We start from the raw sequence: 23,211 nt of genomic DNA on the forward strand, positions 1-23,211 counted from the left end.
AATTTTTCTTGTTGGAATATAGTAGAAGTGACATTTTGCATTTGACACTTTTCTTAGAATTTTCTGCTTTGTAGATCAAAGTGTTTTTCTAAGACTATGTTAGTTTAAGTGGTATATACAAGCTTTTCTTTGCCTTGAAAAATTTGCTCGGAGTTGAACAGTCTTCTGGGTTCATAGGGTATGGAAGAGTAAGAGAAGACGACGAAGACAGTGACGACGACGGCTCTGACGAGGAAATAGACGAGTCTCTGGTGAGGTACCATTCCTGCCATGTTGCCATGTATGATGTTCAGGGCCTAGAGCTGAAATAGATTTTGTTTTGCTTTATTCAGGCTGCTCAGTTCTTAAATTCAGGAAATGTAAGACACAGGCTACAATTTTACATTGGAGAACACTTGCTGCCGTATAACATGACCGTGTATCAGGCAGTACGGCAGTTCAGTATACAGGCTGAAGATGAAAGGGAGTCCACAGATGATGAGAGCAACCCTCTAGGAAGAGCTGGCATTTGGACAAAGACTCATACCATATGGTAAATCTCAAAATGATCTTTTTTTTGTTTTTTTACCAATTTTGACACTGTTCATGTGTTTTGTAATTCATATTAATGGCTGCATAAGGAGAGGGGCCCCTAAATCTTACATAGCATTATTAAAAGCCACTTTAAATATATTTAAAGTGTTGACTATAGCAAAGTAAATTTTAAAGATTAGTTTTTAAAGTGATTTTATAGTGGAAATAATTTTGTTATTTTATAATAACTTGTACTAAATTACTTGAATTGCTGGTAAGTGCTTGCTTATTTTGTGTCTTAAGAAAATGTAGAGTCTGTGTTATGCTTTTACTTGAATTAATGTATGTCAATTTTGAAAATAATAGAATAACTTTTTTATTATCTTGTGTTTGAGCATGCGCATGCATGTATTTTTTTCCTCGTGAAGTCTACTAAATAGAAAACATGTATTCTTGGATAGAATTATTGTTTATATCCACTTTTCTAGATTCATTTCCAGTCTTGAAATAAGACAAAAATGTCTTCCAATAATGTTTCTTTAGGTATTAGGAATTTTGGCATCTGAATCCTCAGAAACATTTGGATGCAACTTTGTACCTTGTTTGTGAATGTCTGCTACATTTAAAGAGACTATTTTTCCCAGAACCACCCCTGAGTGTCGCTAGCAAGCCCTCCTAGGGGTGCTGTTCCCTTCTAGGCAGCAGTGCCATTGCTAACGTTCGAGTCTGTAAGCCAGGCGAGGGGATCGGTCTCGGAGAGGAACGCTGGTATCTGTGGCTTGCCCTTCGGCCTTGTAGAATAATTTGCAGTTTTAAAATCTGCTTTTGGTTTACCTACTCCCTTATCACTTTAGGTACAAACCCGTGAGAGAGGATGAAGAAAGTAATAAAGACTGTGTTGGTGGTAAAAGAGGAAGAGCCCAAACAGCTCCAACTAAAACTTCTCCCAGAAATGCAAAAAAGCACGATGAGTTATGGCACGGTAAGTTGGTCTTCGAAGGGGAACCGACTGTCTGTGCTAGCATCTTGTCTTCATGGTTTTAAAGGAGAGATTACTGTGTATCTAGTAGTAAAATCTTTGAGTATAATTTAGAAAACAATTTATTTCCAACATTTGACTTCTTTTAATTGAACACTTGAATTTAATATTGAGAAAATTGGGGGGAAAATCTCACATTCTTTCCATGAAGAACTCGTGTTTGCATGAAGGCTCTAACACAGATTTATTAACAGAACATATTCACTAAAGAAGAGACTGGTCATTGGCAGGTTGACCCTTAATTTTTATTGTCATTCATTATGGTAGTATAATAATACAGAAAGAATAAAAATTTTCCCAGGTAATATAATGAGCAACAGAGTATAATAGCATTTCCCAAATGACTTCCTCTGCATTTTCTTCTAGTCTAATTTTGCTGGTTTTCCTCTCTCTCTCTCTCTCTCTCTCTCTCTCTCTCTCTCTCTAAGATAAGGAGGGAGGGAGAGAAGCATCAGTTCTTAGTTTCATCACTTTAGTTGTTCATTGAGCTTCTCCTTTGTGCCTTGACCTGGACTGTGCCAGTGTCCCCTTGCTCAAGCCTGTGACCTTGGGCTATTCATGCCAATGACCTTTGGGCTCAAGCTGGTGAACTTTGGGATCATGTGGACAATTCCCCTGCCAGACACCCACATTGATGAGCCTATGCTCAGAGCCAGTGACCTCGGGGTTTCGAACTGGCAACCTCAGGGTTCTGGGTCAACACTTCATCCACTGCACCACCACCAGTCTGGCTCCTACTCTTTTATGTGATGGTGATCATGCCTTAGCATTAATCTGCTTTATTCCATGGGGATTTCTTTTATCAGGGATTTCCAAAGACTGGTGTCAATTGATGAAATTCTTTCTGGTCCACAGAAATAAGGGCATGGTAGCTTTTTTTTTTTCCCATAAAGCTAAAGTTTGTTCTTTTCAAAAGGATCTCTGTTTTGAAATGTTTGTTTCTGTGTTGAAAATTACCCTTTTGTGCAGTGACAGTGTTATGATTTTTTTTAAAAGCGGGGTGGGGGGGCAGACAGGAAGGGAGAGAGACGAGATCAGTTCTTTGTTTCGGCACCTTAGGTGTTCATTGATTGATTTCTCGTATGTGCCTTGACGGTGGGGCCACAGCAGACCAAGTGATCCCTTGCTCAAGCCAATGACTTTGCATTTCAAGCCAGCAACCTTGGAGTCATGTCTCTGAGCCTGTGCTCAAGCTGATGGCCTTAGGGCTTTGATCCTGGGTCCCCAGCATCCCAGGCCAACGCTCCATCCAGTGTGCCACCACGTGGTCAGGCAGTATTGTGATATTTAATTCCCTTGCTCAGTACAAGTAAACAGCAACAGTTTCAATCCCTCACTTATTTTTATTTTCTTGCTACTACTTGGTAAAGTCTAAGAACAAAAGAATCACAGCTTCTACTTGCAAACAATCCAAGTTTATCCTGTTCTAAGCTTTGGTTTAAATAACCAAATCTCTGTTATTAAATTTATCTTTTGAGAATATTCACGTGCTGTCCATGGCTATTTTTAAGCTAGGTATAAAATGTATGGGAAATTTGTATAACAGTGAAGTTAAATTGAAACATTTTGTCTTTACTTCTCTTGGGCTGTTTTATTGTTAGTTATTATTTCTGGAATAAAGAATAAATGCAAACGAGTCCATTTTTCTCTTTTATGATTTTTTTGGGTATGAGAAGGAAAGTGTAAATTTTATAAGCCTGGATAAGATGTGTAAGATAAAAGAATGTTCAAGCTGTCAATACTCAACTAATAATAAGATACGAAGCACTAAATGTTAACCTGTAGGCAGTGTTTTAGGCATAAAGTGACACTGGATCCACGACTTGGCCTTTGTAACTTGATCAACACTTAACTTTGATCTTTTGCCCTCTAGATGGAGTGTGCCCATCGGTATCAAATCCTTTAGAAGTTTACCTCATACCTGCACCACCTGAAAATATAACTTTTGAAGACCCATCATTAGACGTGATTCTTCTTTTAAGAGTTTTACATGCCATCAGTCGATACTGGTATTACTTGTATGATGTGAGTAATGTTGAAGTTTTCCGGGATGTGTTTATCCATTACATGTTATAGTCTGTCTAATGATTCATGAAGTTTCTGTTGTACTAGAGACAGAAACAGTGACTCAGCTAAATTCAGGGATCCTGACCCAGTGAAGTGTACTATTCATCAGTGGAAACTTATTCCCCTTCTTTTCTTGGCCTGGTTTTTGGATTCTTTCTCTTGGCAAACTCTAAGTATAAATTTATTAAGTTAAGGTACAGCATGAAATTAAATTTAATTTTATTACAGTTAAATTCTATAGGTACATTTAACCCAAAGTCCATTTAAGTTAAGGTGTGCATTAAATTAATTATCAGGTGACAATTGAAAATGTGGCCTTTGATATTTATATAATATATAAGAATGAGGGAGTTAGTTTTGTGTGGAATGTAAGCTCCCACATCACTGATTGAGCCAGTACCCATGTTGTGTGGGGGTGACGGTGTTTCAACTATGCATTGTACAAATTGTTGTTTGGGTTGGGGCACACCATTGAGAAGCTGTGTGTTGTGTTTTGGAAACCAGATGAAATCTAGGTACTTTGTATGCATATTTGGGGATAAAGGAGGAGATAGTGCATTTAATCCTAATGTTTTGGTACATGTAGACCTTTTCTTTATTTACAGAATGCAATGTGCAAGGAGATTATTCCAACTAGTGAATTTAATAACAATAAGTTGACTGCAAAAGCAAATAGGCAGCTTCAAGATCCTTTAGTAATCATGACAGGAAACATCCCAACATGGCTCACTGAACTAGGAAAAACCTGGTAAGATGAGCACTTCTGTAATGGTGGCCTGGGGGCTGTTATCATTGAGTTGGTCTTTATATATTTTGTTACAAAAACAGTGTTTAGTGAACCTGTTTAAATGTGTTTAGTACATTGTTGTGTTTGACGGGAGCTTGCTTAATAGTGGAGGTTTAGCATCCAAACATCCTAGGCAAGCGAGGACCAGTGCTAGATCTACTTGATTGTATGTGTCTATCCATATGAAATGGGAAGGGCACAAGGGTATTTGACGGAGGAGATTCAACCCTTCACCATGATAAAATCGGATTCCAAAAGTAGAATTGAGTGATTCTCTGAACCTGCTTGGGTCCAGGTCTATATCTTAGAGACTGTGGAACTGCACTGATCAATATGGTAGCCATTAGCCACATGTGGTTATTTACCTCCAGATTAATTAAAATGAAGTAAAATTAGAAATTGAGTTTTTAGTCACACTAGCTAGCCACATGCTCACATGGCTCTTGTAGTGGACAGAATCAGATAACTGAACATTCATTTAGGCCATTACAGGAAGTACTCTTGGCAGCTCTGTGTCAAAAACTACCGAAATCATATACCAGGAAGCAGTAGAACCTGTGTAAACTGCAGCTGCCTTGCATCTTTGAGGGACTCAGAAATGCTAAAGCTAAGAGAAAGATCGTGACCCAGTAAAGCCAGGACTTCGTATATGTGTGGAATGGGGGTGATTGGTAGCCTCATGAAGTGGTGATCAGATTTTAAAATTCAGCTTTCACTAGTCATGTCATACTTCCTAAAGGTCTTTGGGTAGATTAAAGATGATCTTGGACAGACTTGATTCCAGACATTTAATTAAAATTCAGCCATTAAAATTTTAATGGTTGAATTTCAGGTTTTACAGTGAAAAGCTACTTAATGCATTTCTTGATCACTTAAAAATTTCGTGTAAGAATTATGAAGATTCTTCAGATTAGTTTGTCTAGACCAGTTTTATTAGTTACAATTATTCTGTATCACATCAAAAGTTGTTTCTAATATGGGTTTCTAATGGTTTCTGATTCTGATTTAGATAATAAATTTATATTGCATCTTTTTACAGCCCGTTTTTCTTCCCTTTTGATACCCGACAAATGCTTTTTTATGTAACTGCATTTGATCGGGACCGAGCAATGCAAAGATTACTTGATACCAACCCAGAAATCAACCAGTCTGATTCTCAAGATAGCAGAGTTGCACCTAGATTGGATAGAAAAAAAGTAAGTTTCTCTCCATATTTTTAAAGATAAATCACCCTGTGTTTTTCAAAGTACAGTGATGGGGAAACTAGAAATGTGGTGCGTCTGATCATGCCTGTTGGTTAGAGTCCTGTCTCAGTCACCGTCGTCTCTTTGCTTTTTTTTTTTTTTTTTATCATCTTTCAGCCATATTTTCTTATTAGTCTCTTAGAACTGGGCTATCTGGGATTCATCTTCATTCTCCATAGAGTTCTTCTTCCCAATTTCTGAAATAATTTCTACAATTGTTTTTTGTCTTTTCGTTTTCATAACTCTTGTGCCAATAAAATATGTTGTCTTTTCTCACTGAGACTTGCTTCCTGTCTAAAGTAGGAACTCAAGCTACAGCCTCCATTTTATCATCGAGCTCGTATGCGGTAGAATCAATCAGAGCTACTTAATTTTCTTAGCAAATTACTCCAACTAGAAGAGACTGAAACACAATCTTAGGTATATTTCGTGCCTGTAGCCCAATTAGCCCTGTGGTGGTTACATCACCATCCGGGGCCCCAAGCTTACGGCCCTGAAACACACAGCCCTGAAATGTAGAGCTGAGCTGTTTCCGTCAGAGCATGCTCCCTGCTGTCACCACGGCCTTTTATTTAGGGCTTCTCCACCCTGCCTCCTCCTGCTGAGGCTTCTTAATCACGTGTCTTCTCAAGACCTTCATTTCCAGAAGCCTCGTAGGCGCCCTTAGTAAGACAGAAAAAGAGGAGTGGAAAGAATGGGGGGGGGGGGGAGAGAATGAGAAGCAGAACAAAGCTAAAAACGTTATACTTAAAACAACCTGGCTGTTCCTATCCTGATCTGGGTCAGCACAAACCTCACCAGTAGATGTTCGCAGTAGTGCTTGTAGGGTCTGCAGGTCAGGACCCGCAGGTTTCTAGCCCACCTGTCGCCTCCATTCCCATTTCTTCATCATCTGCTGGGGAGCGTGCAGACCCGGGGGTGGCGTGACGCTGCAGCCCCGAGTTGCTTGATGTTTGGTTAAGTTGCAGAGATCCTTTCTTCTCCAACTTGAGTTTTCTGAACTTGCTGTGTGCTCAAGATAATAATGATGCTTACATCTAGCTTTTCTCCATGTACACCAGGGTGCCATCAATGTTTGTGGTCTCGCAGCTACTTCTTAATCTTTTCTGAGGTGTACTTTTAAAAGAAATAGGTTTGTAACAATTGAGTTGATATTTTTTGTGTTTCAAGAAGTGCCACCCCATTAGTGGAAGTGAGGTGGGCTTCGTTTCCTCACCGTTGTGCTTGGCGTTGCAGCGCACTGTGAACCGGGAGGAGCTGCTGAAGCAAGCCGAGTCCGTGATGCAGGACCTCGGCAGCTCGCGGGCCATGCTGGAGATCCAGTACGAGAACGAGGTGAGCTCTCCAGCTGTGCGCTTGGTGGGGGGTTGCGCTTGGTAAGACGTCTTCAGTGTTCTCGGCCCTGTGACATCCTAAAGGACGACTGGGAATTGTGTGAAATCTAAGGATTGGTCCTATTTCCTCTTGAATGAATTGTTCTGAGTTCTCCATTTTTTGAGGTTAAATTGTATAATAAAAGTATTTTTCTGGCATCAGAACAGATGTTTTTGTAATCTAATTGATAAAGAGGATATTTGAAATGTAACTTTCAAAATGCTTGAACTGCTATTTTTTAAACCTGGTTTACTGGAAGAAAAAACAACACAAAACTTACCTATAATAAATGCACACTTTTAAGATGTACAGTTGTAGAAGTTGATAAGTATATAGCCTGTAATCACTAACCACATCAAGAAAGAAAAATGTCCTAACCCCACAAAAGGTGACTTAGACCACTTTGCAGACAGTCCCTTTCCTCTGTCCCCAGTCCCTGGCAGCTCTAATCTGTTTCTGTCCCTGAGGTTTGGTCTTTTTTATAGTACCATAATCAATGGGATCATACCACGCATAACCCTTTGTGTCACCTTTCTCTCAGTAAACTGCTTTTGAGATTCATCCATGTTGTTGCATGTATCAGTGTTTCCTTTCATTGTTTAGTGATAGACCGTTCCTTATATGTACACACCGCAGTCTGTTCCATCGCCAGCTGATGCACCTTTGAGTGTTTCCAGTTTTTGACTCATGAATAGTGCTGCTATGACCTTTGTGTACATCCCTTCATGTAGACTTGTTTTTATTTCTCTTCGATAAGTACTTCAGGGTTGAATGCTAAGGCATTTGGTAAGATATATTTTAGTTTTAAAAGACACACCAAACTGTTCTCCATAGCGACTGGGCCCTTTTTGTTCCCACCAGTACTGCGGTGCGTGAGCTTCAGTTGTTTTATCTGCTCACCGGCACTTAGGACTGTCAGTCCTTTTCATTTTCAGTTATTCTAGTGGGTTTATAGTGGTATCTTACTGGGGTTTTAATTTGCATTTCTCTGATGCTTAGTGATACTGAGTTCTCTTTTCATTCCTTATTGACCATTCATATATTTTTGGAGAAATGTCCAAGAATTTTGTTCACTTTTTCATTGAGTTTTATTTTATCATTGAGTTGTGGAGTTCTTGATATATTCTGTATATGGGTCCTTTAGGAGATCATTGTCTTGCAAATATTTTCTTCCACTCTTTTTAGATTTATCTTCTCATTTCCTTATGAAATGTCTTTGAAAAAACAGAAGTCTTTACTTTTGATGAATTTAGTTTATCTTTTTTTTTTTCTGGTTCCTTTTGGATCTCAAGAAATTTTTTCCTAATCTATGGTCTCAGAGATTTTTTTGTTGTTGTTGTTTCAGCTCCTACATTTACTATGATCTCATCTGAGCTAATTTTTATATGTGGTGTAAAACTATATTTTAAACTGCTGGTCCACCAGAAATTCGTGCTGGGCCCTGAAAGAGCTCACCACCCCGATGTTATATGAAGATGGTGGACCCAGTAACCTCAGTCAGATTTGCTTATGTCAGGGTGATCTCTGCCGTAGTGGTCCCGAAATAATTCTCCTGTTGTCACCAGTTCTCAGGTGTGAGAAGGTGGAAGCCCCTGGTGTAAAGTGAGGGCTCAGGCTCTGTTCTTTGTTCTAAAACATGGGCCATTCTGTTTTTCCAGCACCATATGTTTGGGGAAGAAAACATATTTTCTCCTATTGAATTACAAGACACCTTTGTCGAAAATTAGTTCATTATGAATGTTTCGGTCTGTTTCTAGATTTTCTGGGTTGTTCTTTTATTATTATTATTATTGATCTATACAGTCTTGATCTCTGTAGCTTTATAGTTGGTCCTGAAATCAGTTAGAGTTTTATAACTTTTTTTTTTCAAATTTGTTTTGGTTAAATTCTCAATCCGTTGTAATTCTCTCTGAATTTTAGAATCAGCTTGGCAGTGTTCAGACTGTCTCGAGGCGCGTTGATTGGGGCTGTGTTGCATCTTGGTGGGTTTGAAAGAGAATGACCATCTCCAGTGTGAAGTCTCCCAGGCTTTGCCCAGACTAACCTTTCACTGACTCAGTCTTTCGTTTCTCTCAGTGTGCTGCATAACACGTTTAGAGGCTTTCCTCGCATATGTTTTGTTAGATTTCTCCCCAAATACTTCACATTTTTTGATGATATTGAAAATTACTGTTCTTTCATTTTAATTTCCAGCTGCTGTTAGTTTATAAAACTGATTTTTTTATGTTGACTTTCTTTTATTACCTTGATAAAGTTAATTATTGGGTCTAATAACTTTTTTAATACATCATTTAGGATAACTGTAGACCCAGGACTTGGGAAACTTTCTGTAAAGGGCCAGAGAATAAATATTTCAGGCTTTGTGGGCCATAGATGGCCTTCACCACAATTATTCCGTTTGCCTCTGTGTAGTGAGTGTGGCCATAGACAGTGCACACATGAGTGAGCATGGCTCTGTTCCACCAAAACTGTTTGTGGTCACTGCAGTTTGAAGTTTGTATCATTCTCCCACACTGTGAAATGCTATTCAACATTATTTTTAACCATCCAGTGTAAAAATCGTTCTTAGCATACAGACCATTTAAAAACAAGCTGTGGGCCAGGGCTGCAGTTTGCTAACCCATGTAGAAATCACGTCATCTGTAAAAACTTCTTTTCTGATCTTTATCTTTTATTTCTTGAAATGATTTTAAACAGCCAAGACAGTGATCACAACAGTGGTTTTCTATGTTTTAACACTCAAGTATTGAGTCTTGGGAATACTTTTCTCCCTCTTTTCCTTAATTTCTTAAGAAGTTTTGGACTTCTAAGAGTCTTAAGGACATAAAATTTCAAGCCTTCCATTATACTGATTACTTATAACAGCCAACAATGTGGCCCCTCAGTATTCTCATCTATAAAATGTGGACAGTACAGCCTCAGCAGCTATAACTGCTTCATGGTGTGAAGTGTTAGATAGAGCCTGGTTCGTGGTAAGTACTGTGTAGATTACAATAGTATCTGTAGTGACCCACATAATTTTAATCATGATTTTGATTTTTCATTCATTTTTCTCCTCATCAAGACTTGGAAAAGTTGCAATAAGAGTATTCAGTCATCAAAATTAAAGTTGTAAGTAGTTGAGTCCCAGGGGCCCATGGCCTGCTGGGGCCCAGACTGCACAGAACCCTCGCATTCCGAGGGGTCCAGCATAGCGAGGGCGGACGGGACAGAGGTGCGGACAGGTGTGGCAGCTGAGTGGGATCAATGCCAAGGGAAGAAGGCTCTCAGACACAGGGCACTGTCCCAGGAGTGTGGGGAAGGCTGCGAGGAGAAGTAAGCCCTGGAGTTAGTCTTAGTGGAAAGGTGAGAGGGCAGTTAAGGGACAAAAGGATCTGGAGTGGTGGTGAGTGGCAGGAGGGAGAAACTGCTCTGGAATTGATGGGGGGACGAGAGCTAGAATGGAGGCCTTGACTCCCAGGGTTAGAAATCAGGGTCTTTAGAATCTCCCCTCATCATGCCTGTTGCTCAGAGGACACAGTCCTTATATGGTTACAGGCCCAAGTTTCTTACATAAAACTGGGAGATCTTTGCTAGGTGACTTGTCTGCTTAGTGTATTTAAACAGGCTTTGTTCTCTTTTACACTTGGCAGGAATGTCTTTTCTCTAGTTCCTCGTGGGTCTGTTCAAATTCCCTGTTACATGTTGGGTCTAACTGACTGGAAAAGATTCCAGAAGCTGACTTTCTTGGGGAAGGGGGTTAGGAGAAGTGCTGCTTTTATATATGCGTAGGACCTCAGGTTGTAAATCATATTCAACCACACAAAGCAGCTGGTGGCTAAGAAAGACTTTGTAACCGCTCTAGGGGCATCCTGATCCGCAATGTCAGATCAGAGTGGGCTGTGGCTTGAATTGGGGTCATTGTTAAGACAGGGAAGAACTAAATCTGTCTCTGGATTTAATCACCCAAGCCCAGGAATTGGGGCTACAAGTGACCCAGCCCTCCAGGATAGTAAAGGTTAGGAATGTGGACTGTGGAGACGGCGTGCTGCTTACTAGCTGTGTCAGGTTGGGCAAGGACATAAATTTCTAACGCAACAATGGGTATGATAAATAGAGCTACCTTGTTATATTATTTGAATGATTAAATGAGTAAAACACTTAGACTATTATCACATTATAATTGCCATAATATAAGTTTGAAAGAAAAATACTTTCAAAGTTTTAAGTTTATTTTTCTCTGTTTTTGTTTCTAGAGTGTTATGCTTTTTTTTCCTTTAAAAAAACATGGGAGCAAAGCCAAGTACCTGCCTTTTTAGTGGAGTGGCTGAGTGAGGGAAGGTCCACGGCCAGGCCCGGTTCGGGCTGGGTTGCCAGAGAGATGAGCTGGCCCTTCTGCCCACTCAGAGACTGCTGTGATGACAGCGTTTACTGTGATAACCCTGTCGTTTCATATTTTCACTTGTCTCTTTTACCTATAGAAATGACAGTATTTGGGTGAAGGGATTAGGCTGCTCCGATCTAGCTTAGGATAATTATGCTAAAGGGAAAAAACTGACCTAAAAGCACCATCTGGTGGACACCAGATATTACTGCAAATTCTTTTCTCTCTTTTCTTGTCTATCCACTTTCATTTCATCCTCTCCTCCAAAGCCCAAGATTCAGTGGAGAGAAAAATACATAAAGTCTCTACCATCATGGAGCTTTTCTTTCAGTTTGGGGAGGTTGACACACACACTTATACACATATCTGTTAGGGCGTGGATGAAGGAAGATGGAATATGACAGGGAGGGGATAGGATGGTCTAAGGCAGGGGTCCTCAAACTACGGCCCACGGGCCGCATGCGGCCCCCTAAGGCCATTTATCCGGCCCCCACTGCACTTCCAGAAGGGGCACCTCTTTCATTGATGGTCAGTGAGAGGAGCATAGTTCCCATTGAAATACTGGTCAGTTTGTTAATTTAAATTTACTTGTTCTTTATTTTAAATATTTTATTTGTTCCCGTTTTGTTTTTTACTTTAAAATAAGATATGTGCAGTGTGCATAGGGATTTGTTCATAGTTTTTTTTTTATAGTCCGGCCCTCCAATGGTCTGAGGGACAGTGAACTGGCTCCCTATGTAAAAAGTTTGGGGACCCCTGGTCTAAGGTGACATTTGAGCAGAGGTGAGTCATTACTATCTGGGGGAAGAGCATCGATAGCAAAAGAACAGACTAGCAGAAGCCCTGAGGCAGACATTCTTCCTGTTGGCTGATGACTATGGATCACATGGGACAGATATGTGGGCAGTTTTTTGAACCTGTGCTTTTGCTTTGAGTGAGACGGAAGCCTTCGGGGGTGTGGAGGAAAGATACGAACTTGTGTTTTGTAAGGCTCTCTCTTGGCGCTACAAGAATAGGCATCTATGAGATGCCAAGAATGCTAGTGCAGAGACCAGATAAGAGATACTGGTGGTAGCAGTTTAGAATGTATTTTGAAGGCAGGGCTTACAGTGTTTAATGATTGGTTGGAATGTGGAGAATAAGACCAAGAGCCGCGGTGGCCCTGGGATCAGGTGGGAGCGTGGGCCACAGGCCGCCGTGCACTGCTGTGGAATACTGACTGGGGCAGGGTAGGCCAAGCACGTGTCACCAGGTCCCAGCAGATCACTGTTTGGAAAGTTGAGTTAGACTTTTGGTGGACTGCATCTAATGTTTTAAAGTAGTGTGGATATTTTTAAAAGTGATGTGATGGAATAAAATAATGCCCATTATTTGTAAATACTCTATAAGTGAAATATAGCCTTCTTGACAAGATTGGTGAGATTTCGCTTATAAACTGTGGTATGAACTTGCCTTTAGCTGCATATCTAAGTTACGGTCTGGACTGGTAGGACTGATAGAACATGAAGATATAACTCGGCTGTGAACACTGCCCTGGCTGCTGACTTGGGTCTCAGAGGAGGGGTGTTCTCCGAGGCTGTCCATTTACCTGTGTAGCTTGTTTCAGAATACCAGTAACTGGACCTACCGAATCAGAATTTTAGGGACATGCCCACTCCCACGTGTGCATATTGATAAAGCGCTCAGGAGATTCCAACACCCTGTGGGCTTGAGAAGCCATGATGTGGTATTGAAGGCTGAGCGAGCCTGGTAGGTGATCTTACGGCTTCAGACCTTCCCCTATTGGTGTTTATTTAGCAAACCTCTATTAAATTGCTGGTGTGTGTTTGGGCACTGTGAGGATACAGAGGTGACAGGCATTTAATGAAATGGTGACAGTGTGATGTGATAAGTACTTAAGTAGCTGAAATGTAAGTCCTAAGAAGAAGAGCAAAGTAACTGGGCAGATAAGGAGATGTCCCCTGAGGAGGTGACATTTGAGCTGGTTTCAGGGTTACCATTCACCAAAGAGAGATAGGGAGAGAGAGCCATGTGCAAACCATGCCACGTTTATTCCTGGGTGTAAGCTACGAAGGTACTTTTCTCAGGACGTAAGCTCAAACCATACAGTTACAGTGTCAGAGCCATAGAGAAAGACATCATAAAGGGTTGACCAAGACAAGGAACAGCGTGAGGGCAGTTGGGGAAATAATGCCTGCTGCATCCTGATAAATAGTTCCTGTCATATCCTTGTTGCCAGAAGTTGGCAAGTTAAAAGAAGCACAGATTGTAAAATTTGAAATTGTTCTACTTTTATTCTTCTGTAGGTTGGTACAGGTCTTGGGCCTACACTGGAGTTTTATGCACTTGTATCTCAGGAACTACAGAGAGCTGACTTGGGTCTCTGGAGAGGTGAAGAAGTAACTCTTAGCAATCCAAAAGGTAATACTAATCTGTGAGTTAGATGTTCAGTTTGTGTTATGCAGATCAGGATAAGGGCCCTTACAGTTCATCAGATATATTTAATGTCTAGCAGAGGACCGTGCTCTCTGACCTTAATTATTTTAGCCTTCATTCTCCCATTTATCAAATAGGGAAGACCTGTCCAGCTCTAGAGGACTATACTCCATGATCCATCCAAGTTTGAGAATACTGAATTTTTTAAGTGTTTTTAGTTACCAGGTTTACTTTGTTTTATTTAGGGCAATAGCATCTAATGTGTGGTGACTTGCTCATTTTACAGGAAGCCAAGAAGGGACCAAGTATATTCAAAACCTCCAGGGCCTATTTGCACTTCCCTTTGGTAGGACGGCAAAGCCAGCTCATATTGCAAAGGTGAAGATGAAGTTTCGCTTCTTAGGGAAACTAATGGCCAAGGCAATCATGGATTTCAGATTGGTAAGTTTCCGTTTATTTGCCTTGCTGTAATTTACATTGTGCCTGTGTTCTGTGACAGTACCTAATCCGTGCACCCAACACTAAAGCATGTGCATCACTAATTTAATGTGTTTGTGAGTTACTTGGGGAGTTTGTCACAAGAACCAGTTGTGATTGAGTAGCTCAGTGGGCGAGGCCCAAGAGCCCATGTTTTTACGCCAGCTCCCAGGTGATGTGCAGTGCCGGTCTGTGGCCCATGTTCTGTTAGTGGCAGGGGTTCAGAGAACCAGGCATCACCAAGGCTGGTTTTAGTCACATACTTCTACAGTGTTTGACATCCTAGTTTCACTCAGTAGGAAAGCATGGTTATGTAACTGAGCTGCAGTAAGTTGCCATTAGAAGGCTGGAATAAAAGTAAAATCAGTATTCACAGAGGTTTGAGTGTTTCTGGACTTTTCTTCATTTCCTCACCTCACATTTTCTGAGATCCTTCATCTCCATATGTGGAAGACATGCTCATCTGATGTCAAATTCACAAGCTTACAGTTTCACTGTAACTGAAGAATCAGCTGTTAATCAGTTATTTTAGAAGTAGAAGTTCCAGTTTTTAACTTTTATTGATAATCAGTAACTTCTTCCTTTTAACCTATTTCCTCTAAACATCTCTTGATGTTGAACCCTTATGAAGAATATATTTCCATCATTGAAAAATTCTTTCATAAGATCATTGTTTAAATGAGGTTCTTAAATATTTAAAGTTTTTTTGTTTTTTTTTTTACAATATCAGGGCCCCAGCTTTATTTATTTATTTATTTATTTATTATTTATAATATTTTTGGTATTTTTCTGAAGTGAGAAGCAGGGAGGCAGAGAGAGATTCCTGTGTACCCTGACTGGATCCACCCAGCATGCCTACCAGGGGGCGATGCCCGTTGCAGCAGGAGACATTCTAGCACCCGAGGCGGAGGCCATGGAGCCATCCTCAGTGCCCGGGCCAACTTTACTCCAGTGGAGCCTTGGCTGCGGGAGGGGAAGAGAGAGACAGAGAGGAAGGAGGGGGGAGGGGTGGAGAAGCAGGTGTGTGCTTCTCCTATGTGCCCTGGCCGGGAGTCAAACCTGGGACTGCCACATGCCAGGTCGACGCTCTACCGCTGAGCCAACCGTCCAGGACCCCCCATCCCACCCCGATTAATTTAAATTGGAGCAGTTTCATATAGTGAGGGAAACTGTTTCTAAATACCCCTTTTTCCCCCGTGGGAATTGCTTGACCTATTTAGACGACCTCTTGGGAGTGTCACTTATAGAATTGAGGTGATTCTAGAAGCTGTGACTGTTAAAATATTTTGCATGTTCCCTTTCAGGTGGACCTTCCTCTTGGCTTACCCTTTTATAAGTGGATGCTGCGGCAAGAGACTTCACTGACATCACACGACCTGTTTGACATTGACCCGGTAGTAGCCAGATCAGTGTATCACCTAGAGGACATTGTCAGACAGAAGAAAAGACTTGAACAGGACAAATCCCAGGTAGGCATAGGAGATGAGGAAATGGTTAAGTGGATCAGTTTCCTATTATAGAAAGGTAAGGTCTTGGTTAACTGGTTTGTATTTGACTCAGCTGTTGTTTTATATTAATATGTTAATTTGGAAGAGTTTAATTTTTTTTATTATAGCTGAAATGTAAGATTTTACAGTGGGACCTATAATAACAGCAGTTGATGAGTAAATGGTTTGATTAGCAAATAAAATACCCTCCAACATATGTTGAAGTTTCTCTGTTTGATTTCATGGATAATCTTGAGCTTTATATTGTTAATTTATACACTTTATTAACAATAGGTTAAAAACTCATTTGACTCATTTTGATATTAGAGTGATTCTGTATCTGGCATTAGAAGAAGACAAAGTTGTATTTTAAGAAAGTGGCAAAAAAAAAAAAGAAAAGAAAGTGGCACAGACTCAAACAGCTTATACTTGGGCAGGTAACATGGACCAATGTTAGATCAGCTCCCATTAAAAATAGAGAATTGAGGGCCCTGGCCAGTTGGCTCAGCGGTAGAGCGTCAGCCTGGCGTGCGGGGGACCCGGGTTCGATTCCCGGCCAGGGCACATAGGAGAAGCGCCCATTTGCTTCTCCACCTCCCCCCCTTCCTCTCTGTCTCTCTCTTCCCCTCCCGCAGCCAAGGCTCCATTGGAGCAAAGATGGCCCGGGCGCTGGGGATGGCTCCTTGGCCTCTGCCCCAGGCACTAGAGTGGCTCTGGTCGTGGCAGAGCGACGCCCGGAGGGGCAGAGCAACGCCCCCTGGTGGGCGTGCCGGGTGGATCCCGGTCGGGCACATGCGGGAGTCTGTCTGACTATCTCTCCCCGTTTCCAGCTTCAAGAAAGATAAAAAAAAAAAAAAAGAATAGAGAATTGAGATTCTGGAGAGGGAGAGATGTTGCATCTCTTAATAAAATGGAGAGGAGCTTACAGTAGACAGTTGGGGGATTAGAATGCCTTTTCATCAGGGAAGAGAGGCCAAGTTTATGTATTTCATACAGTATCTATTGTCTGGATTTTTAGGAACAGGTTTATGCTTACCAACTTTGTAAATTTTAAACTACTGCGATCTTATTTAGGATCATCTGAGGGAATAGGGGCAAGGAACAAAAGTAAAAGCCCAGCACTTCCAAGTGCCTGGCATTTATTAATTCATTCAGTCCCCAGCACCCCGTGAGACATCGTGTGTCTGTGATCCCTGTCCTACATGTGAGAAACCCAAGGCAGACAGGTCGGGAAACCTGCTGCCCAGGGCCACACACCTAGACTGTGGGAGCTGGAATTCATGGCCAGGCCGCCTGGTCTGGAGCGGGTTTAGACCCTGTGCAAGCTCTGTTATGGAGTCTTGTCTCCAAATTTTTTGCACTCAAGTGGAAACATCTCCAATCCGGAATCCCATCTGCTTTCTTTCTCTGGGACTGGATACCTTTGTTTTTGGATAGAATTTGCAGTTTTGCATGTTAGTCTTTCACGTTTAATCTAAAAAAATTTTTATGCCTCTATAAAATATAAACATCTGTCATAATCTTAGGCATTTTAAAAAGCAAGTAATACAAACTGCTTTTAACATTTGGCTCAGTGGTAGAGTGTTGGCCTGGCGTGTGGGAGTCCTGGGTTCGATTCCCGGCCAGGGCACACGGGAGAGGCGCCCATCTGCTTCTCCACCCCTCCCCCTCTCCTTCCTCTCTGTCTCTCTCTTCCCCTCCCGCAGCCGAGCCTCCATTGGAGCAAAGTTGGCCCGGGCGCTGAGGATAGCTCTGGTCGCAACAGAGCAATGCCCCAGATGGGCAGAGCATCGCCCCCAGGTGGGCATGCTGGGTGGATCCCAGTCAGGTGCATGCGGGAGTCTGTCTGACTGTCTCCCCATTTCCAACTTCGGAAAAAAACCAACACATTTGTTTTAGAGGATGACTTTGTTGGAATCCTTTTTCATGGTAGGGCTATGAATAGGTATTTATTAGTCTAGGCCTGAATGAAGAATCTGCAGGCTATTCTTTAGACTCGAGCTTTCCAGAGGAAAAAGATTTACTGCCATTACTAGATAGTACATTACTTTTAGTTATTATTTGTGTTTATAAATTCCTAACTGTATAGTTTCTCCGTATTAGCTATATACATACATTGGGTTAAGATCAGCCAAGAACTTATGAAAAGGCTGTCTGCCTCCAGGGCCCATGTGATAAATTGGCCATGATGCAGGGTATCATGGTCTTTATGTGGAATTTGATTTGAATATGATCAGATTGAGTAGCAAACATTTTAGTATGGAGGAACACTGGAGAATTTGTTTCCCATATGAATACTTGGCTTCTGAAGTGTTTAAGGTGATTTCCTTTGCAATCTCAGTGACTAGGTCATGTGTAGATTATGACAAAATAAGAGAAAATAGGTTAAGAGCTAAAGGAGCCCATAAAACTTACTAGCATATCTTTTACTTTATAAACTCAAAACCATTATTGAGTGAATGGCTGTACCTGACAATCCACCTCCCTTCTGTTTAGACCAAAGAGAGTCTACGATATGCATTGGAAACCCTGACTATGAATGGCTGCTCAGTTGAAGATCTAGGATTGGATTTTACTCTACCAGGGTTTCCTAATATTGAACTGAAGAAAGGAGGGAAGGACATACCCGTCACTATCCACAATCTGGAAGAGTATCTGAGAGTACGTACTTGCAGCGTCCTCTGGGGAGAAGGCCATCTGAGTGCAGGGCTGAGTCTGTGGACACTGCTCTGATGGGGAGGGGGGCGCCTCGGCCCGGTCAGCTGGCTGCCACACACTGGTGGGCGACCTCTGACCCTGAGACCACGGCGTGAAGTTTACTTCTTCGGGCCCTGGCCTCTGTCCGCTGTCTGAGAACACATGTCAGACATTTCACAATGCCTTCTGCGATCTTGACTTTGCTGTTCTCAAGCTTAATTACTGTCTCCTAGCATCACATTCCACATTTTGTCAGTTTCAGAAGACCAGTGGAAAGGAGCCCTTGTGACCGCCCTCAGTTGCATTTCTGCCTTTCTCTCAGGCTGGCTAAGAAGAATTCTCTTTCACTCTTCTTCTCTCCCTCTCCTTCTCCCTCACCCCCTCTCTCCCTCTGCCCTTCTCTCCCTCTCTCCCTCTCCCCTTCTCTCCCTCTCTCCCTCTCCCCTTCTCTCCCTCTCTCCCTCTCCCCTTCTCTCCCTCTCTCCCTCTCCTTCTCCCTCACCCCCTCTCTCCCCCTCTCTCCCTCCCCCCATCTCTCCCTCTCTCTCTCCTCCCTCTCTCTCCTCCCTCTCCCTCTCTCCCTCACCCCTTCTCTCTCCCTCCTTCTCTCCCTCCCTCTCTCTCCCTCCCTCTCTCCCTCTCCCTCTCTTTTCCTCTCCCTCTCTTTTCCCTCTCCCTCTCTCTTCCCTCACCCTCTTCCTCCCTCCCTCCCTCTCTCTCCCTCCCTCTCTCTCCCTCTCTCTCTTCTCTCTTTCTCACACACACACATTCTCACACATATTCACACATGTTTATGAGTTTGGTGAGGTTTTTCAAATTATTAAATATAGTCAAGTTACTAAATTGACTATATTTACTGAATTACAGAGAATTTTATATTGAACACAAATTATATTTTAAATTACAACCATGTAGATCTTTATTACTACTTTTTGAAAAGCTTCTTCTGCTTTTTTCTGACATTGAGTTGAAAGAGCATTGGGTTCAAGATGAAGCACCACCCTCCACCTAGACCTAGCTTTTCCACTAACTCAACTGTGGGATATTAGGTCAGTCCTGTGAAAAATTTTAGCTCTGGTTTCTTCATCAGTTTGAGAGAAAGAAAAGATGGTAGAGAGGACCTTGGGTACTATTTAATCTAACATTTCTATGCTTCCTAAGTAATTTAATATTCAGTAGGACTATCTTCTCCTGCTGCCTACTTTTTCTCACATTGAGAAGGCTAATCTTCAGTTTACTATTAAATGAATTAAATTTCTCTGAAAATAATTTATAATAATACTTTCATTTTTTTTATCAATGAAATGCTATTTTTTATCTGAATAAGCCTCTATTTCTGACCCAGATGGGTTAGCCAGAGTGATTGATGACTAGATAATGGAATAGAAGCAGTGGATTTTTGTTACTCTTCAATTTCATGTGGATGTATTTCTAAAGTTTGCCTTTTTTCACATTAAAAGCACTTATAAAAACACTTTAACAGTTGGTAATGGTAACTCTTGAAGCATTATCTTTTAATTCTCAGTTAACATTTTATCCCCCTGGGAAATTCTCATCTGCTTCTCATCTGGTAAGGTCATATAGAACTCTATACCGTAAGGATTTTATGTTAATGAATTTTGAAAACACACTGAATATATATGTACATGGCATCTTGATATTTTCTTACTGTAGAGCCAAATCAGAACTTGATCTGACCGACCTTTTACTTATGCAGTTCTCTTAGAGATACTTTAAAAACGTAAAAACTTGTCTTTTTTTTTAAGTAATGTTTCACTGTACTTTGTTACAGAGAGAGTTGAAATCTTGTCACAGTTTGTAAAAGATTTTTTTCTTTTTTTGCAGCTGGTTATATTCTGGGCACTGAACGAAGGTGTTTCCAGGCAGTTTGATTCATTCAGAGATGGGTTTGAATCAGTCTTCCCACTCAGCCATCTTCAGTACTTCTACCCGGAAGAAGTGAGTAGCTTATGATGAAAGAAGCGTTCACTTCTAGTTCGGTACCTGAAATTATTTTAGTGGGGTGTCTCCGTGCCATTTAGTCAGAGCCGCCATTGTTGCAGACCACAGGAGGGGGGTGGGAGCAAGGGGTTGGTCTTGGGGAAAGGTGAGATCATTTCCTGCCCAGGGAAGCATGGTGAACACTAAGTACCGTATAAATGTAAATACAAGGGTGCGGGCCGCCTGTGTGAGGGGGAGCTGGGACCCAGGCCAGTGGGGAGTGTGGCTTGGTTTCTGCACTCCTGGGGCTGGTGGGCGAGCGTGGGTCCTCCGACACCCAGGAGGCTACCCTGAGGCTTTGTTTTCTTTTGTTTTTTGACTAAACTTATTGGATTTTGTTTCAGGATTAAAGTTAGTCCTTGAGGTTTTAAGGAAGTGTTGTAAGCTACTTAATTGCTGAATTCAGAGAAGACTTTGTAGAATGGGGAAAATGAATTTATGTGCATAGGTGGTATTTTAGCTCTCTTGAAGTGCAGTAGCAATCTCAGGGAACTACACGAGCTGGCTGAGAACTAGGTTTGGAAACTTATTTTTTTGCATACTAGCTTAAGAATACATGTTCAGTGCCAGCTGAATCTGAAAATCTATGAGTAAGTTAGCATTTTAATCTCAATTATTATTTTTATGTCCACTTTGGTTTGTTAATTACTGAAGCATGTGCTATTTCTGGCACTTTAAGGGTTAGTGTCCTCTGGAATTGAAAGCAATAAGTGTTGTTCCTAGAATCTTCTCCACTACTTAGCTGGAGAAGTTAGCCAAGTAGTTGTGCCTGATCTGACTGCCTCTTCCCTAAAATTGCAGTGACCCCTATCTCATTGAACAAGATGGTAAAGTACCCAACAGTGAGTGACATGTAATAGATAGTAAATCTCATGTGTCCTGAATTGGATTTTCTCAAAAGTCTATACTCAGTCTACAAATGGGCAGTTAAACTAGAGAAAAGATGGTTTAATTTGACACTGATTTTAGATTTTCCAAGGACACAAAGACATTTCTTGCTGATGTTCCTTCTGCAAGAACATCAGTGACCAATGGGGTCATTGGTTCCCCGTATGACCCCATACAACTGTATGGCATAGATGTGCCTCTCTTGACAAAATGTGAAGACCTACCCATTTGCTGTGCCCAGCTCAGCCTTTTCTTCCCTTTCCCTCTCCAGCCCAGTCTCTCTTTCTCAGGTTCCCTCACTGAGACCCCTTGTGATTCCAAAAGCCAGGACTAATCATCTCTGCTTAGAAGTAGATTAAAGAAGTGAGGAGAATTAGGAAACTTAAATCAAGGGTTTGTCTCAGATGCTTTGTTTGAGGTGAAAGGCTTCTCTAGAGCCCAGTCCCTGCAGCCGGCCAGAGTGTCTGTTCATGTGCAGCCGAAGAGGAGACTGGCCCTCTGAATGCCTGGGGAGAGCACTTTGTGTAACAAGGTCTGAGCTGTAGGCTGTGACACAGGAAGTGGCTCTTGCTTGATGCGTTGGACCTGTATATCAGGACAGTGCACACGGTTCACTGTTACGCAGCTCTTGTCTTCAGTGATTAATTACCGTCTATAAATGCACAGCTGGACCAGCTCCTGTGCGGCAGCAAAGCCGACACCTGGGACGCAAAGACGCTGATGGAGTGCTGCAGGCCCGACCACGGGTACACGCACGACAGGTGAGCACGCGCCCGCCCGCGTCTCGGCCTCCCTGTGCATATAGATTGTAAACAATAAAAGGGGTTATGAGGTTTTCTGATATTGTGGCCTTAATTCTCTCAAAACCAGCACTTTAGGACCCAAAGGATTCTTTTTCAAGTATTCCTGTGAAAATGGGCAGGGAAGTGGGGGGAGACCCTTTACTCCTTTTATATATAGGAAGACAAATATCTGAACAATCCCAGACAGGTTTATTACAGTAGTAATCATCCCATTTGAATTCTAGCTGTGACAGCAGAAGCAAATTTGATTTCAGAGTTCATTGTGATGTGATTTCATATGTAATCAGTTTCTAGGAGAGTCGGCAATGTGCTGTGATTCACAACTGTACTTTAATGTGGTGAATAATATGATTTATTTCTGTATTTCTGTTGCAGTCGGGCTGTGAAGTTTTTGTTTGAGATTCTCAGTAGTTTTGATAATGAGCAGCAGAGGCTCTTCCTCCAGTTTGTGACGGGCAGCCCGAGACTGCCTGTTGGAGGTGGGTGTACAGTCCTATCGGTGCTGGGTCTGTTCTGGCTGGGGAGCGGGGGGGGGGCACAGGCCCAGCGGCGGATTCCTGGTTGGATTCCTGATTGGATTTACACTGCCTCTTGGTTATTCCAGTCTCATGTTTCTGAATTTTCTATTTGGTAATACATTGAGATACCGTTGGCAGGGAAATTCACAGGGATTATCTTAAACACATTGAAGTAGGATGACTGATACACATGTAATGCCAATTTTCTAGATAAAATTCAAAGTCTTAGACATTTGTACATTATGAACTCTTAGGTGAGAAGGCATTCTGATGTCTGATTTTTCAGAGATGAGTCCTAGTAAACTCATATTGGGTATAAATTGGTACTCTGTTTTAAAAGTCCGAAGGCATAAGGAAGTGTTTGCCTCCGTGTTGTACAATGACTTTTTTAGTAAATAAAGCAGACACCAGGTTCTAGGCATTAAATGTATGTAGATTGTGTAGATTTAATTGCGAGATAGAAACATTACTGTAATGTTGTACAGCTGCGTAATGTATTTTGATGGTAGTAGCAGAA

General features: G+C 41.6%; 1 protein-coding gene across 16 annotated transcripts in view; it reads left to right on the plus strand.

Annotated features, from left to right (window-relative positions):
- Positions 1–23,211, plus strand: part of TRIP12 (thyroid hormone receptor interactor 12) — a 156,344-nt gene that overhangs the window by 131,866 nt on the left and 1,267 nt on the right. For all 16 annotated transcript variants that reach the window (XM_066279914.1, XM_066279916.1, XM_066279911.1 and 13 more), the window contains 14 exons: positions 178–251; positions 333–532; positions 1,368–1,495; positions 3,426–3,577; positions 4,225–4,367; positions 5,446–5,602; positions 6,887–6,985; positions 13,694–13,808; positions 14,110–14,264; positions 15,605–15,769; positions 18,284–18,448; positions 20,330–20,443; positions 22,040–22,134; positions 22,552–22,655. In XM_066279914.1, the coding sequence (XP_066136011.1) occupies positions 178–251; positions 333–532; positions 1,368–1,495; positions 3,426–3,577; positions 4,225–4,367; positions 5,446–5,602; positions 6,887–6,985; positions 13,694–13,808; positions 14,110–14,264; positions 15,605–15,769; positions 18,284–18,448; positions 20,330–20,443; positions 22,040–22,134; positions 22,552–22,655 (1,866 nt within the window). The remainder of the gene's footprint in view (positions 1–177; positions 252–332; positions 533–1,367; positions 1,496–3,425; positions 3,578–4,224; positions 4,368–5,445; positions 5,603–6,886; positions 6,986–13,693; positions 13,809–14,109; positions 14,265–15,604; positions 15,770–18,283; positions 18,449–20,329; positions 20,444–22,039; positions 22,135–22,551; positions 22,656–23,211) is intronic.

This window comes from Saccopteryx bilineata, chromosome 5, assembly GCF_036850765.1.
Source record: "Saccopteryx bilineata isolate mSacBil1 chromosome 5, mSacBil1_pri_phased_curated, whole genome shotgun sequence".
NCBI classification, from domain to species: Eukaryota; Metazoa; Chordata; class Mammalia; order Chiroptera; family Emballonuridae; genus Saccopteryx; species Saccopteryx bilineata.